At 44.7% G+C, this 17,058-nt stretch overlaps 1 protein-coding gene across 4 annotated transcripts in view; it reads right to left on the minus strand.

The window, feature by feature from the left end:
• Window positions 1-17,058, minus strand: part of LOC146812806 (alpha-2-macroglobulin-like protein 1) — a 468,691-nt gene that overhangs the window by 217,189 nt on the left and 234,444 nt on the right. For all 4 annotated transcript variants that reach the window (XM_085619916.1, XM_085619915.1, XM_085619914.1 and 1 more), the window contains exons 19-20: window positions 8,216-8,441; window positions 4,463-4,589 (exon numbers count right to left, since the gene is read on the minus strand). In XM_085619916.1, the coding sequence (XP_085476042.1) occupies window positions 4,463-4,589; window positions 8,216-8,441 (353 nt within the window). The remainder of the gene's footprint in view (window positions 1-4,462; window positions 4,590-8,215; window positions 8,442-17,058) is intronic.

The raw sequence follows: 17,058 nt of genomic DNA on the forward strand, positions 1-17,058 counted from the left end.
CGAGGCACAAAATCACCTGTGGTGCCCCTCAGGGCTCTTCCCTTTCCCATTACGTTGTTCAGTATCTATTTCCACCCTCTGTATGCTCTTATTACATTATTTGGCAGTGCTGTTGATATTGCCTCAAAACTTTGAAAAGAGCACTCCTTAAAATAACTCTTCCCAGTTATTAGTTCTAAAAATAAATAATTTAAAAAACCAAACAATTTGTCCCCAAGAATTATTGAAATGAGGACAGAGTGGAAGGCATGAAGGGCAGAAGGGTTAAGGGGTCAGGGCATAAGTTATAGGGATGTGGGTTTATGTTATAAAGTTAAGGGTTGTGGGCAAAGAGCATAGGGAATGTTACCATTACATCACCTTACATCTTCAACTATTACATCAGAAGCCATTACAGCTCAGGTTTACATTGTGGGATCCTTACATTGCAGGTAAGCATATATATATATATATATATATTTTTAATGCATTTAATATATCAAGGATGGGTGTTAATGGGTTTTAAGATGATTTCAGGTTAGGGATGAGTTGTGCTCATGAGTATTAAGAGTGGTAGAGTTCATGGCGAGTGGGGTTAATGTGTAGTAAGGGTCTCTAGGGGTCAGGAATGGATGGTGTTAAGGGGTAGCAAGGGTTCAGAGTTGGTAGTGTTCAGGGGTAGCAAGGAGTTTTTGAGTTCAAGGATAGGTAGCACTAAGAGGTAGCTAGGAGTTTGAAGGGTTTAGGAATTGGTAATGTTAAGGAGTAGCAAGGAGTTTGAAGGGTTCGGGGATGGGTAGCATTATGTAATAGTAACAGGTTTTTAGGGTTCAGCAATGGGTAAGGTTAAAGGGTAGCAAGGGAGTTGTAGGGGTCAGGGATGGGTATTGGTATTGGTAAGGGGTAGCAAGGGGTTTTAGGCTTCAGTGATGGGAGACGTAGCTCCTTATCAGGGGCTTCAGGGCATAGCCCTGATTCCTGTGAGGCATTACTTACTTTTCCTTGCCTATGCTGCTAATGCTTTAGCAGAATAGTGTTCATTTTCATGGCGTGGAGGGTGGTACTCGTGGTGGGGCCCCACACTCGTGGTGGGATCTCTGCAATGAGTAACTGCAGTGCAGAGGTCCTTCCATGTGTGCCGCATGAACGTCATTTGGGGTTCACCAGGGGTCGCAGCTGGGACCCCTGGCTTGCCCTTTGCTACCCCTAGCACTGCTTGTGCGACCCTTGGCCTCAGAGGTGGCAAATTCAGTACTAGGAACACAGGGGCTTCTCGGGTTCTATGGCCTTTATTTTCTGTCAATTTTGTATTACAATAATAGTGAATAAATAAAATATATAATTCACTAATAGTGTAATAAAAATGGAGTACAATCAGCTGGAATATGCCATCCAAGACAGCTGAGGTAAGTAAAAAATGCTTTTAAATGTATGCTGTGTGTGTGCTTGTCGGTGAGAGTGTGTATATGTGTGACAGAGTGATTATGTGTGAATTTGTGTGTATGTGTGTGTGTGTGAGTGAAAGTGGAGGTCAAGGGTCTGGCATTTTGGTGAATTGATGTCCATGGAGTGCACCCCCCCCACACCCCACCCATCAAGACTGCGGGGCCTCCTGCACAACAGCGAAGGACCTTTGTGAATCTGGCCTATTTTCTCTGCTTGTCATTGTAAGCTATTAAAACAAGCATTTGCAATGCAAATTGGTCACGTATTTGTGAGAGTTTAAGGTCCTGGCATTGCAAATGACAATGTCAAAGGAGTGAAAGAGGAAAACAAAATGGAAACAGAAAGGAGATGGAACGAATGTGAGGAAAGGGGACAACTGGAAATATAGGGGAAAATGGAAACGGCAGATGAAAATAGAATGATCAAAAAGAGAAGTAAAGAAAGCAAAAATGAACAAATTAATAAAAGCAGGAAATAGAGACAAACAAATACAAACAGGAGAAGAAAATAACAAATCAAAGCAGAGCTAACAGAAAAAAGCAAGAGGGATGAAATGGAGCAGAAAGGCATGGATTGCCAATCCTTGTTTCAAATTTCCATGAAATCACCCCAAACACATCAACTAAACATTTCATTTCTTAAGATTGTGCAAGCTGTACGGAAAGCAGCCGATGCACACAATTAGCATAATAGAAAATCTATGGAAACTTAAAGACTTATAATGGCTCCAGTTCCCCCTCCCTTTGGTCATTCACTGCAGGACAGTGCACTGTGTGCAGAGAGTCAGTGTACACTGAAAGGGAGCACTGTATCAGCTAAGTTACTGCACTGTGCAAGAGTAAAATCCCATGCTTCAGTACATAGCATTGCCAGTGGTGAGCCATTACATAGCACCAAAATCAGACTATATGATGCGATGAAAAACAGTGTGTGCGTGTAATAACTATATGGTGCAAGCAACAGACTACACGTGGTAGTGCACAGCTTGGTGTAGAGTGTCACTGTACAGTGCCGGAGACTGCAGTGCGCCACTCTGCGGTGGACGAGGTAGATCACGTCCTTCAGTACATAGCCCTGTGTGAGCAGATTCTCCGCTCACTTCAGGAGATAACCCACATGCTGGACTGCATAGCATTGTGTGGTGATGCAATGTGCACACCTACGGCCTATGTGCATATGTGCAGAAGACCAGGCTTTCTTTTTTGTTATTGAATGTGAAGCCCTGAAGTGCTTGTGGCGAAGCTATTAGACCTAGCATCTTTTGTCGTGCTTCCCCTGTCTGTTTACTTTCTGAGCTCCCAGTTTTGACTCTACTTTTGCTGGTTTAGTGTCTCTGCGCACTTTCCCACTGCTGTCCAGTGTTAAAGTGCAAGTGCTCCTATTGTAAAGTGTATTATGGATTGGTTTTTCCTTGATTGGCCTATTTGATTTACTGGTAAGTCCCTAGTAAAGTGCCCTGAGAGTGCTAGGGTCTGTAAATTCAAATGCTGCAAGGGGGCCTGCAGCACTGATTGTGCCACCCACACGAGCAGCCTTTCAAAGGGTTCTCAGGCCTGCCACTGCAGTGTCTGCGTGCAGTTTTTACTGCCATGTTGATGATGTTATAGGTAAAATTTGAGCATGTGGGAGGTTCAGTGACATTTTTAGAGCTTTCATGATTTTGGTAATGGTAGGTATATAGTGTGTCCCCGAGGTTAAAACAGAGAATATAGATATGTCTAGTAGCAGGGTCAGTAAAAAGTCGGGGGAGAAAACAAGAACAGATCTGAGAAGCAAAGGAGAGTGCTTAACTTAGAGGCTTGTGGCCTCAATAAAACATGAGAGAAGGGTATGCTCTATTGCCACTTAATTGGGCGGTTGACCAGTGGGCAGGCTATGACTACTTGAGTGAAGCCGGAATGTCCCAGAAGCCATCCAGTGACCATCTAAGCAATGCAAGAGCTTCACCATAGAGCAAAAAGGTTACACATGAAGAAGTGCAGAATGAAATCAATGTATAAAGATTTATTTTCTCATTGTCAGGTAAGGAACAATGAACTGACTCCCTGTTTTGTTATTCAGGGAACCAGAAGAGGTGAAGTGAACCAGAGGCTGGTGTATGGGACCATTCACTGCAGTGCACTCTGGGTATCTAGCACCAGGAAGACCTATGCAAGGGAGCTGGTGTTATGGTACAGAGACTTGGAATTTTATTGATTAGGAGGAGGGGCACAGGATTCAGCTCAACACCCCCATATTATTAGACCTAGGCCACAAGAGACCACTGTGAGAAATCCTCACGACAGAAGTGACTAGAGCTCGTAAGGAGAGTAAATAGAGATAAGTCTGAAATACAAAAGAATAGGCAGGAGACAGAGACTTTTTAGAATGAACACTCATTGAGGGTCTGCTAGGGGTGAAAAATGGTGTGGAATTAATGGGTCACCTAAGAAAGTTGACTATGAACTTGAGTTCCCGTGTCGCAATTTAACATAATGCCAGCATCTTTTATTTGTGGACCACAAATGTATCTGATCAAAGTCATGGCAGTGGAGAAGGAAAGAGTCTTGAGGAAGAAACATTATTGAAGGTAGACACATCAGGTAACATCAACTTTGGAGAGCTTTTTTTGGTGGAGAAGTGGAAGTTGATTGAGGCGATGCAGTAAATCTTGACACAAGTTGGAAGATAGGGCAGTCCTGGACCAAGTGCGGGCAGGCTCACTAGCAAAACCTTAGGTCCTGATTGAGGAAGGGGCATTAAATTAATAAGGAGATACAGGGGTCAGTAGGTCTCTCAGAAGACTCGTAGCCTGGTGATGGATAAAAGACATGAAGCATGGTAAATGTTGGAGAAAGGGTGAGCAATGTGGCCAGTAGGTGTGCGGTTTCTGTTTTCTTTATAGGTCGGGAGTACTAGATCAAAATATGTATTCGTTCATTGTGAAGAATAGAAGCCTTATCTTGCATGCATAACAAATCAACATTTTGTCAAACTACAGAGCTTGTTAAAATGTTTTGTGCAGCCCCCAAAGTGCCCACATATTGGCTTCCATTACCCAGTTGAGTTGGCTTCACAGTCCACACGAAGGTGTGTGTTTCTTTGCCCAGCAAACGGGTGGTGTAGTGGCAGTCGCAGCACAGGGTTTCAAACCCACAACAGGGTGGTAACAAATGAGCACTGATCTGAAAGGCAAAGAACAAGAGACTGTGTAAATGTGCCGGTGAAAGGGTAAGGCAGTGTACAGAAGCTTTAGATACTATGCAAAGAAGTCAGGTGATGGGAGGTCCACGGTCTGGGCGCTAGCAGTGCTCTTGCTCACTCACTCACATGTAGCTGCGTACACATAAGTGTAGTTTGAGTGGCTGAGAGCATGCCCTTAAGTGTACATGTGTAGCATGTCAGTGAAGAACAAAGAGAAAAGTGATTCAATTCTTTCTAAACCAGCAACCCTGCTACTATTTCTGGGCAAACAAGACTCTCAAGCCTTCTTTCTCTATAGCCCAAATCTGGAGTCCAACCCAGATTCCTTTCCCACTACTTATTCACCCACACTGACTCCAGCACCACTGGGCTATCACCCACACAATAAAATGTATCTCCACTCATAACCAATGAATCCTCAGTCTTACTGCACCTCAAGCATTGAACACTGTCTGCAGACATCATTTACTCTTTCTGCAGGGGCCAGATGTACTAAATTCTCACGCAAAGCAGCACTGCAGCCAGAAATGCTGCTCTGCTTTGCATGAGTAGGAGAGAGAAGGAGAGAACCATATATACAGAGAGAATGCTTTTTCCTCCCTTCTCCTTTGTGCTGATACAGAATTTTGCTGCTGAGCGCCACACGCACACCTTTGCACCATAGTGCAAGGGTGTGTGCGTGAGTCTAACATAGGTTTTGTACTGGAAGAGTACCCTTCCAGTACAAAATGATATGGGGCATACTTATGAGCCACTTTGCATCGTTAAATTAAGATTAATGAAGACATGTAAGGCCACGTTGTGCTGCCCTGAGTGGCTTTATAAGTCTTGAGTAATGTAAAACAGCGCAAATCTCTGTGTTGCATTACTGTGCGATAGGGAGGCATTTCCATTGGTGATGCGTGGGTGTTCGCCTGCAACATCCATGGATTTTGATGCGTTCCCATATTTACAAGAAATTATAAACCTGGGAATGTGCCAAAAAGATTCACCTCCCAAGGAGAGGCGTACCGAAGAGAAATATCTTTATTTCTCCTCGTTTTTTCCTCTTTCTATATGTGCTGCATTCTGCAGCACATATAGAAAGAGGCAGAAGCCTCTCAAGGATTGTTTTTGTGCAGGAAGGTGCACATTCCTGACCAAAAACAATCCTGCATGCACTGCAGGAACCATTGCACCATGGTGCAAGGGGGCCTGCATTGGTGCTAAGTAGCCCATTGTGTGCCAGTGAAGGGAAAGGACAGGAATGCACCATATTGCCTTAAATATGGCACATTCCTGTCCTTTCCCAGTGACACAGTGCAGCAAGGTGACTTGCTGCTCTGCCCCACTTTTTCATAAAAGTGACCCTGTGAGCTATATTTATGGCTGACTCACTCACGCAGTGCAGCAAGTCACCTTGCTGCGCTGCACTGCATGACAGGGAAAGGGCAGGAATGTGCTGTATTTAAGTCAATAAGGCACATTCCTGCCTTTTCCTCAGCGATGGCATTCTTTTGGCTGACTAGCACCAATGCAGGCACCCAAGGGTGCCTGTGTTGTGATGATTGTTTTTGTGCAGGAAGTGTCACCTTTCTGCACTTAAGCAATACCCTGAGATAATTTCCTCTTTCTATGTGTGCTGCAGGATACAGCACAAATAGAAAGAGGAACAACAGAGAGAAATAAGCATATTTCTCCTTTTTGCACTTACCTGGGGAGGCATAGGTTTTGGTGCATTCCCAGTTCTGCCACTTCTGGTAAATCTGGCACTATGTAAAAATCCATGGATGTTGCATGGGAACACCCACTCAATGCACGTGGAAATGCCTCCTTGGTGCAGAGTAATGCAACGCAGCAGTTTGCGGTGCGTTGCAATATTCGAGATTTATGAAGCCATTCAGGGCCATGGAAGGTGGACTTGCGTGGCTTCATAAATCTCAATTTTAATTTGTGTGGCTCTTGCACCACGTTGCGTGGTGCGCAAGAGCGACACAAAGGGGCTTGTAAATATGTCTCTATGCCTAGACTACTTTTTAAACTTGTCCTACTTTGTATGTGCGATGAACAGAGCGGCACACATGCAAAGTGTGAAAAGATTATATGGTTCAAGGCTAGAAATAAAGCTGGCATTTTCCCTCCCACGTGTAAGCTAGTTTAGGGCATCAAGGATCAAGGTGCTTCGGGCACAGTCCCACTTTCTTCCTTAAGAAAAGTTTGTTCTGAGTCCTCGATTGTCACTGCTTCCAGTACTAGAAGGAAAATTATGTTTACCGGCCCTGCTGGTGCCAGAAGTGAACATTGACAGCAAAGGCTTATTTGATCTTCTGCATCTGCAAGACGAAATATGTTGCTGGCATTGGAAGATGCCAAACTATCTTGCAATATACATTTCCTTATCTTATGAAAAGATACACATTTCTTGTTGGGGGACATTATGTGCAGAACTTTGTTGACCCCATAAAAGGCATAAGTACTGAATAGAGATATCTTTTTGTCAGACATGAGGCTCCTCCATAGCTCAGGCCCCATGTTACAAAAAAGTAAAAAAATATAGACATCTTCTGAAGCTAGGGTGAATGTAGTACCTCAGGGTGAAGTGACCATCAAAAAGACTAGAAAAATAAACTGAAGAGAAAGCAAAGTGGAGGTCAAATGATTCCCTGATGCAGCTTGACATACAATAGAAAATGTAAGCAGTAGAACGTCTTTGGGAAGCACTCAGTCTCTGCACCCCTTTGGACAGACTTTGAGTGAGTGGAAGCATGCATGTTTCATAGAGTGTTTAGTGTGTTGATGTGCCCAATCAGCCGGTGACTGGCTCTCATGATGGATGAATGAAATGCCAGAGAGTGAGGCTGGAAGTGAGCTTAATCTTGAGTGACTCTGTGGTTGAGTAAGTGGCTCAAATGATGAGTTATTTGATGAGTGAGTGTGATAGTGGCTGGGTACCTTTTTGAGTGGTTGCGTGTGACAGTGAAGGTATGTGTTGGTGTGTGTGACTGGTGTGCTGATGGGTGGATGGTGGAAACAATGAGTATCTTGGCAGGTTTCTGCGAGTACTGAAGTATGACACTTGGTTATTGAGTTGATCAGGAGGACAATGAGCAAAGTGATTATGTTCTGGAGTGTGTGTGTGTGCGTGTGCTTGTGTGTGTGTGTGTGTTTGTATGGCCTAGTAGATTGGTGAATGATGTAGTGAATGACTGAAAACATGAATTAGTAGGTTTCTAACTCACTCCGTGGGGCTATGAGTGTCTGGATGAGTGAACAAGTATAATAAGGGCTTGATTGGTGTAAGTATGACTCAGTAGATGGGTAGTGAATAAGTGGAGTGATTGAGGGGTGAGTTAGTGAATAGTCTGTTGCTACCAACGTTTGCTGTTAAGTGACAGATTATATGAATGAATGTATGTTGCTGGAGTTAGTAAGTGATTTGTCATTACCTAGTTCAGCATTAGCCATTCTCAGATGCACACCTCTTGTCTTGAGCCATTCCACCCCACTCCCTTTTTATCTCTCCTCCTCTGCTCACCCTGGGACAATAAATGCCAGGTATATCTTCTCTCCTCATGATCACCTGAAAAGACACAACTCCTTACCCCTTCTTCCCCTTTCCCCAACTCACATTGATGCAGTCATGCAAGTAGTTAAAGACTGTGGCCTTGAGGGTGAACGTCTCTCCGCGCACCACAGAGGAGGGTGATATCAGCTCGATGAAGAAGGGCTTGAAGGTCTTCACAGACACTGTCGGCGAAATCCCAAAGCCAACCTCTGATGTGCAGAAGCTCATGGCCTTCCACTCAGTGATGGAATCCGGGAGAGTGACAGAGAAATTCTGATGACCTGAAGGACTGGGAAAGTGGGAAGCACATGCAAGAAGAGCCAGGAACAACAAGAGAAAAATCATTGAGAGGTGGAAGCAAAAGACAATCAATATGAAGTGTACATCAAAGGCAGTGTGAATACATTATGGAAGCCAAGAGATCGGCCATGCCAGACAGGAGCCAAACATATGAGACCAATCTAGAGGATGGGCTGGTCCATGCAATGGTTATTTATTAATAGTATTATTTGGATTCCAATGTATTCTGGGCTCCACCAATCCATAATAAGTGAAATATATATATGGAACATAGTATGGTCATTTTATAGTACTTCAACAAGACGAGTCCTTAATATAGTGAGTGAATAACCATTATCTGGATAGACTTTACTGACCTGACTGCATTGGAGAAGGGAGACTCTCCTTCTCTGCTCTTCAGGAATTTACAAAGTTAGAGGAATAATAACTTACAATTAATGAATTCTATGTAGCAATCGGGACAGCCTCTGTAGGTAAAATTTGTACGTTACTCTATTGAAAATAGTACAATTTGCTGCTTAATGTTCTTGTTCTTCTCCATGACCAATTTCATCCAGTACAGAAGGAAACAACCTTTATATGTAATCCTTTCATTGTGCTGTGCAGACTTAGTCAAAGAGGTAAACAATTACAAGCATGTCCAAAATCCAGTTACTTTTCCAAATAAAATGGAAATGGCTATAGGTGAATTACTTTGTGAAGAACTCAAGCACTACTCAATGACGTTTTATCAGATTTGGCAGGTATATAGTGATCAGCACTATTGGGTACCTTTTCTAGTTTTGGTGAATATTTATGGAGACAATTTTGATTTATTAAGCAAAAACAAGTGCCCAGTGTGCATGTACATCTGTAATCCTTAATGAGTAATAGATAATTGACAGTAAAGTGTAGTAGAGGAGCAAATTGAGCATGCTCACTGCCCTTTCCAATGGTCATGCCCTGTTCCACCTTTGTCTAAGTAAGTAATGAAAAATCTTATTTAGTATGCTAATGCCCAAAGGCATCTTGACGTTGAAATCTAGGGTTGAGGCCATCAGTAAATAGCCTAATTGGCAACAGAGGCCTAAAAAAGCCTGGTTTTAGGCTGCTTCCTAAACAGTGGCAGATTAGACTGAGCTCTAAATTGAAAGGGCAGCGGATTCCAAAATTTGCAAGCCGAATGGGAAAAGCTCCTACCGCCCCATCAGGCCAGGTTGAATCTCAGGATTGTCACCATTTTGGCTGAACTAGACTGAAGGTTGCGATTGGGTGTATGCCAGAAGAAAACCTTTCGGAAATTAACAGGGCTGCGATTATACAGTGTTATGTGAACCTAGCAATTAGCCTTGAACTTTACTTGCTCGGTGACTGGAAGCCACTAAAGGCTGATGGTGGTTTGCGGGACTGAACTGAATTTAGGGACTTTCATGAGCAGACAAGCTTCTGCATTTTAGAGTCTGGAGTTTCTTCAATAATCGTTTCTGAATACAATCGTAAAGAGCATTGCAGTAGTCTAACCTTGAGATGACCAGTGTAATGAACACTGTGATGACATGCCAACAAGGAGTCTACTCCAATTTGCACCCGAACGAGGCCCAAGAAAGATGGCAACTGATGGGGAGCCCTGTTTTCAATTGCAAACTAGGAAACTGGACCAGCTGTCATCAGTTAAAATCCACATGCACACTAAAAATATGAAAGCTAAGGGCCCCAAGACAGCAGACAAATACCACGTTTGCAAAGTCAGCTCATGGGAAGGCGTTAGCTGTGCTGGTCGTCCTTGCCCCAAAGGTCCACTCCATTTTAATGACCAAAGAGGTCCCAGACAGGAGACAGCATTGGAGAATAGGGCACTGTGGCAGCTGTCAGTTGATGCTGCTCTGCTTCACCCTCTAGTAATGAGGCTGAAGGAGGCCGCGGAGAGCTGACCGCTGTCCCAGTTTCTTCACAGTTCCAAATAGTATGCTCAGAAAGCCAGCTGATGGGTGCTCTGTTCCTCCTTGGACCGCACCTTTCTGCACCCCTAGCGTCCGGAGATAAGTGACTGCTGCGTCGGAGTAGGACTGCGCACACCATAAAGTGTACCAATAATCAGGTTGTAGCGTGCTTCTGGGGTATCACCCTCTGGTCAAGAGAAGTAAATCGATAGGCAAGCAACACCAACAAGTTTTATGCCACTCCGCTTTGTTAATTCTTGTATGTTCACATCCTAAACTTTATCTACCACCGTTTCTAGTGATATGCACGTTCTCTTGTTTAATCTATTCGGAATATAGGTTTGTGATTTGCATTCAGGTGATTCAGGCAGTTTCACTGCATGACACGGGGCTCTATCTAAACAATTTTACCATCAGTGATTACATTGTATTTTCTTAGTGTAAACCTTATTATTGACTTCTTTTCATTTTGTTTTAACACTGGACGGAATGTGTTTTTTCATTGTATCCTTGCTGATTATTTCTAGATTATTTGGCCCCTGACGAAGGGCTTTGATAGCCCGAAATGCATCGGGACTCTGAAATGCTTATTCTGATTTTCTGGTGATTTTCGTCACATGAATGTATATAGGATTGATATGAACAATGGAATATCAATCATCTATGAATATTAAAATATCCAACTTTGCACCTTGGTATTCAAATCATTTTTTGACACATAAGTGTGTGCATTATTTTTAAACCCATTTCCTTGTGGACCCTTGCTGTGCACACAGGTGACGCTTGCCTATCGATAAGTGACTGCTGCACCAAAGCCTTTTTTGCAATTCTGAAGAGGGTATGCAACCAACTGTCAGTGTCTCAGGCCTTCTTCAGTCTAAATATAATAAAGAGTTAAAGAGGCCCTGGATAGCTGTCCCAGCAACCTGTTGATAACAGCGAAAGGGGCACTGGTCAAGATATCAGATGCCTCTGTCTTCCTTGGCTCCACAATTTTCCAGTCAACAGAGGCCTAAAAAGTGTGACAGCTGCCAAACACTCTGTTTGGGTGAACAAAACGTAGAAATGGTTACAGCTGGCTGTTCCAGTTCTTTGCAATGCAAAGCAGAGGACACCTCACCCAGTCTAATACGTGTAAATCTACATATATGACAGTAAAATTCAATTAAAAAAAAAGTGTAATAATCCAATGCATTTTCCAAAGTACTGTTCGGCACTGAACAGTGTGCTATAGGTGTACAAAAACACCTGATTACCATAAAAACAAGACAACCAATCATGTTCTCAATGTCAGATGCTTTCACAAAAAAGTAAATATTTTTCTGAAGAAATAATTCTACAAATACCATTTCAAGCCAGTGGCATATCATGAATTTAAACACAAATGCCAAAAAACTCTTACACACTTATCAACATACTTACTCACAATTCATTACCCCCTTTCAAAAGTGATGGTGGTTTGGTTTTCTGATTTCCTGGTTTGTGGTGATCGGTCTCTTCCACACAAGCCCGCCCTTTGTCCACAGTGCAATGCTCCTCATCCAATCCACAAAACAAGAGGGGTAGCAAACCAGTTATCATGTACTCAGACTTTTTCTTGACAGCTGGGTACCACCTGACTGATTCTGAGTGGACTGTTATTACTGCAATTGAATTTAACAGGGGCAGGAACACTGGGACTGCGGTTAAACTATGCCCAGGTCAGTGGAAATTTTTAGGTCTCGCATAGGCAGCGAATGAGCTGTCTCTTCGAGGCATCAAGTAATCAGTATTAGTGGTGAAACTCCATCCATTGCGTTTTTATTTGTTTTGTCGCTTGCCATTGGTTAAATCTGGCATTGCTCTTTTTATCTCGCTCATTGTTGGCTGGTGGTCTGATACGTCACTTCCGTTTCTTCCGTTTTAGGAGGAAGCAGCATCGACCAACTACAGTTAAGTTACGCTGCAGAGCGGTATCTTTGAATGTAGGTACTACTTCATTGTTTCTTGCCATGGCGCCTGGTTCACCGAACGCCATGCGCATACGTTTAATATGTACGCTTTCTCAATTACCATTACAATAATAGCATATGCACCACTTTGTTTTTTAACAGGCGCCTACTTGTTTTAAAATCACGCTAATGTTACTGCGTGGGTGTTCCCATTGCGCGCCTCTGGAAGATAAGGGGGTCCGCAGAAGCTTAATATGCATGCTTTCTCAATTACTATTACATTACAATAATCATCATCACTGTTTATTTGTTTGGCGCTGGCATAATGCAGACAACAATGGAGATGTCCATGATTAAAGTCCGCGTGCTATGCGTCTCCATGCCAGACCGATCTTCTGATGCCTCCGAGGGGCTTCCCGCGCACCCGTCGTAGCGGTTTACACACACAGTTTTGAGGGTTTTACAAACGCCTCACCCCCATGTAAACTGCCTCGGGAAAACACGCTCGCCTTTCCCTCGCATCGGGCTTTTCTCTCATTTACAGCTGTCCTCTCCTCCTCTTCTACTACCGTGGTTTACACACACAGTTTTGAGGGTTTTACAAACACCTCACCCCATGCAAACTACCTCGGAAAAACACGCTCGCCTTTCCCTCGTATCGGGCTTTTCTCTCATTTACAGCTGCCCCCTCCTCTTCTACTACAGCGGTTTACATACACAGTTTTGAGGGTTTTACAAACGTCTCACCCCTATGCAAACTGCCTCAGGAAAACACGCTCGCCTTTCCCTCGCATCACGCTTTTCTCTCATTTACAGCTGCCCCTCCTCCTCTTCTACTACCAGACGTGGAGTATTTTATTGTATGCTCGCCCCTCTTACCCCTTCTACGGTCGTGTCTCTTTGTCTTCTCAGACCTTTTGCGTTTCTCTGCCTTAACTCACATTTAATGAATCTTTGTTTGCCTTCTCTGTGTTTCATGTCTAGCACAAAACTAATACAGCAAATTAAACTAATCCAGGTCCCATCGGGCATGATGAACCCTGCATTTAATTCTGTAACTGTCTGCTTTCTCCTTCCCTTGCCCTTCAATATGTGTTTTTGTTTTTCTGGAGTCCAGAACATGAATAATGTTTAAAAAATACATGCAAACATGATTGTACGATTTTATTTTAGTGAAAGGCAGCCTTCTTCTAGATGTCTGATTTCTGAGACTGTGTAAGCCGCACTTCCGGCGCCGCTGCTTTCCCCTGTAATCAAGACTTGTTTCTATCTCCTCTTTGCCTTTCCCTCTCTGCTGCCTGTGAGCAACTGCCCTAGCCTGTGCTTGAATTTTTCTGCGAAGCTGTCCCTGCAGACATTAATTAATGCGCCGGGGGCTCCAGATGCCGGGAGCGGGAGGGGCAGGGGAGAGGACTGGAGTTGGGGGGAGCCGAGGGTTACCTCAGGCTATAAGTTTAGCCACAGGCTGCAGGGGTGATGGAGACAACACGCCTTGCAGCTCACACAAACAACTCTGCCAAAAAAGTGAACCGAGAGATGCAGCCTAGAGCCGAACCCAAAAAAAGTAATGTGTCAGCTGCGATGAGAATTTTAATTTTAACTCAGCTGAAGCAGCAGATCTCTTCTGTTCCTCTCTCACGCAGGCATGTGTTGTAAAGCTACTTTATGCATGCATAATAAACATTGTGTGTGTCATTGGGGAGTCTGTGTCCGCTCTTTGGGAAGTTCCGCAGCATGCATGCTGCACAAGCGCTTCAGAACGGGCTGACAATAACACCCCTCCTCCAGCTGCCATGCAGTCATAGAAATGGATGCACAGCCTGAGGGTGATTGGCAGACTTCCTTCCAGACACTTCCTGGCAGCTTCACTGTTGTTACTCATCTTAAGGTCCAATATTTTTCCTTTCTAAGTACTTTGATCTCACTCTATTTGCTTGTGTAGCCTCCTCTTTATAACCCATTGCTTTCCTCTCCACCCTCTCTCATCTTTTCCCCTCTAGCTCTTTCTCCTCACCTACCTCTAAACACCTTCACTCTATAACTCTACCTTGCATTAACTCTCATTCGCTCTTTCTCATTCTTTCTCTCTTCACTCTACCCCTAACTTAAGTATGGAAATAACTGTTTCTCTATATACCATCTCATTTTCGCTTTCTATCTCTTTCCCACCCATGCACTCTCTCTCACATAAGTAAAAAAAAAATCCATTACAGCACCAATAGCTCTAACTCTAAAACAATGCGGGACCTATTGTATTGCAAATGCTTGTTCACCATCTCAGCGAAAGTGAAAACTGTTAGCAGGAAAGACCCGCTGAATCGAGAATCCCAGGAGGTAAAAGACCTCAGGCCTCCTTGATTTATTTCATGGCAGATGGGGTATTTTCCCATGTCTTGTCAGTGGTCTTTACCTCGCCAGGCCAAGACTGCTCTGCCTGCCAGATTTATGAATGACTGCCTAGCTGGCAGTCATTTGTAAAGGGATTTGCAGGAACCACTGTCATAGCGGTTCCTGTCAATGCATTTTACTGTTTGCTCCAGGGCTGTGTCACAAGAATGCAGCCCTGTAGCAAACACTATGTATTTATCTTTTCAAAAAAGAAAACCCTGAAACAGGGCTTTCTTTTTTTAACAAAAAAAGGTAATTCTCCCTTTACAATGGGAGGTTTGTTCCATGGTTGAAGGGGCATTGTAATTGTTTTACTGTTACAGGCTGTAAGAAACAGTAAAAAATTACTACATATCTGCTCATTTAAATTGGGCGGGCGGGCATTTAGCCATTTGCCAGATGGCCCTGACACCCCAGGGACATCCAAGGGGATTAATCATGTCAGAGACAGAGCAGTCTCCGCTGTGATTAACCCTAAGCTCCACCCACATATAACTACGGTGGGAGGACCACATTTTTGGCGGTAAGGATACTCCGTCTCCGTTGTGGTGGAGTATTCCTACCGCCAAAACATAAAGCGGGTCCTTAGCATTCTCAGGGTTCCATTCTCCTTTCCGGGGCCCCTTACTCATAATGCCTGGATTCAGGGATGGAGATACTGGACAGAATCCATAACTCTGACCCTGGTAACCAGCTATTTCCCTTTTGTTAGACCTGGCACCTTGGCGTGAGTCTCCCTTCCACTTTTTGTCGCTGTGCCTCATGTGTTTTTATGGTGTTGGCCGCTCAGCGCACTGTGCCACTGCCAACCAGTACCACAGTGCAAGTGCTCCCTATGTAAAATGGATATGTTGGTTGGATTCCATGAGTGGCTTATTTGGTTTACTATCAGACCCCAGTAAAGTGCACCAGGAGTGCCAGGGCGTGTAAATACAAATACCGCTGGTGGGCTTGCAGCACTGGTTGTGCCACCCACAGAAGCGGCCTGGTAAAATGTGTCTAGGGTCTGCCATTGCAGAACCCGCGTGCAGTCTGGTACTGACATGCTGGCTGGCAAGTGCCCACACTTGCCAGTCCCTAAACCTTCACTTACCTTCATGTTAGTCACCCCTCTGGTAGGCCAAGGGCAGGGTGCGTTGTAAGCATAAGGTAGGATAAGCCCTGATGTGCGTGGCATGTCCTAATAGTGAATTACAGCCATTTTCGTTTTTCACTATTGTAAGGCTACCCTGTTCTCATAGGCCAGAATGGGTGGTTAGGATTGTTACATCCTATGATCCTAACCGACCCAGGGAACATGGTAGAAGATCGAGTTTAGTATGCCTGAACTCGGAATAATAAGGTACATGTTTTCGTAAGGTTTATTTTAATATTCTGCTTTTGCAAATGCCACTTTTAGAAAGTTGGCCTTTGCTTGCCTAACCATTTCAGCCCGCCTCTGCGTGATGTGTATCTGCTGTCTGGCTTGCGTGAGTGACAGGGCTGGGGGAACCCAGATGGGCAGGGCTAGGTAGCCTGGTGGTGAATAGAAAGATTGACAGGTAGATGGGTGGGTGGAGTACACCTGGACTCTGAATAGGACTGTGCTCTGCCATCACAATGCCGGCTTCGCCCCCTGTGGAGCGTCTGATCACTCTGCCCTGCACTCTGAAAGAAGAAGCCTGCATCGCGTCAACAAAGTGCTCCAGAACCGGACTAAACTAGGCAAGGGCCCCCCTGGCCTGGGAGAACAAAAGAAATGCAGTATAAATGTAGTAGCCCTGCTCCTAAGAAATCAGATCCGCTTTTGACCCAAGAAGAATCTCTGCCTGAGGAGGAGGCACTGGGAAAGCTGTAAGGAGGAAGACTGTCCCTATCCTGGGGGACTGGCCTGCAGTGGTGACCTTGCTGCCAAAGGAGAGAAGAGGAACCTTTTGCTGAAGACTTTGCTTTATTTTTTACTTTCAAGAAACTTGTGCTTTTCAAAACGATCTCCAAGGGCTTGGAAGTGAGCTTGCCCCCTGAACTGAGCCCCAGGACCATTGGGCTCAACCTGACCTTCACTCGCCCACCGCTGGATCGTGGTGTTCCTTCCCTCGCCAGAGTCGTGACTCTTGTGCCCCCCAGCCCCTCCTTGAGCCGTGACCTAACTGCTTAGCCGCCCCTGCCTTGGGAAGAACCTCGCTCGATCTGAGCCGCTCCCCCGACGCCGTGCTGGGCTGCCCGTCACCTCGCTCGCCGGAGGCTCGCTGTGCACCTTCACCCCTCCCGCCGGAATCGGCGTTGTGAGCATCCTCAAGCCTCGGATGGCTCGGACGTAGACTGTGTGCCCGGCTGCCTCGCTTTGTTCACTAGCCACCTGTCAACCACCCCGCTCTTGCCATGAGCC

Source organism: Triturus cristatus, chromosome 7 (assembly GCF_964204655.1).
Source record: "Triturus cristatus chromosome 7, aTriCri1.1, whole genome shotgun sequence".
NCBI classification, from domain to species: Eukaryota; Metazoa; Chordata; class Amphibia; order Caudata; family Salamandridae; genus Triturus; species Triturus cristatus.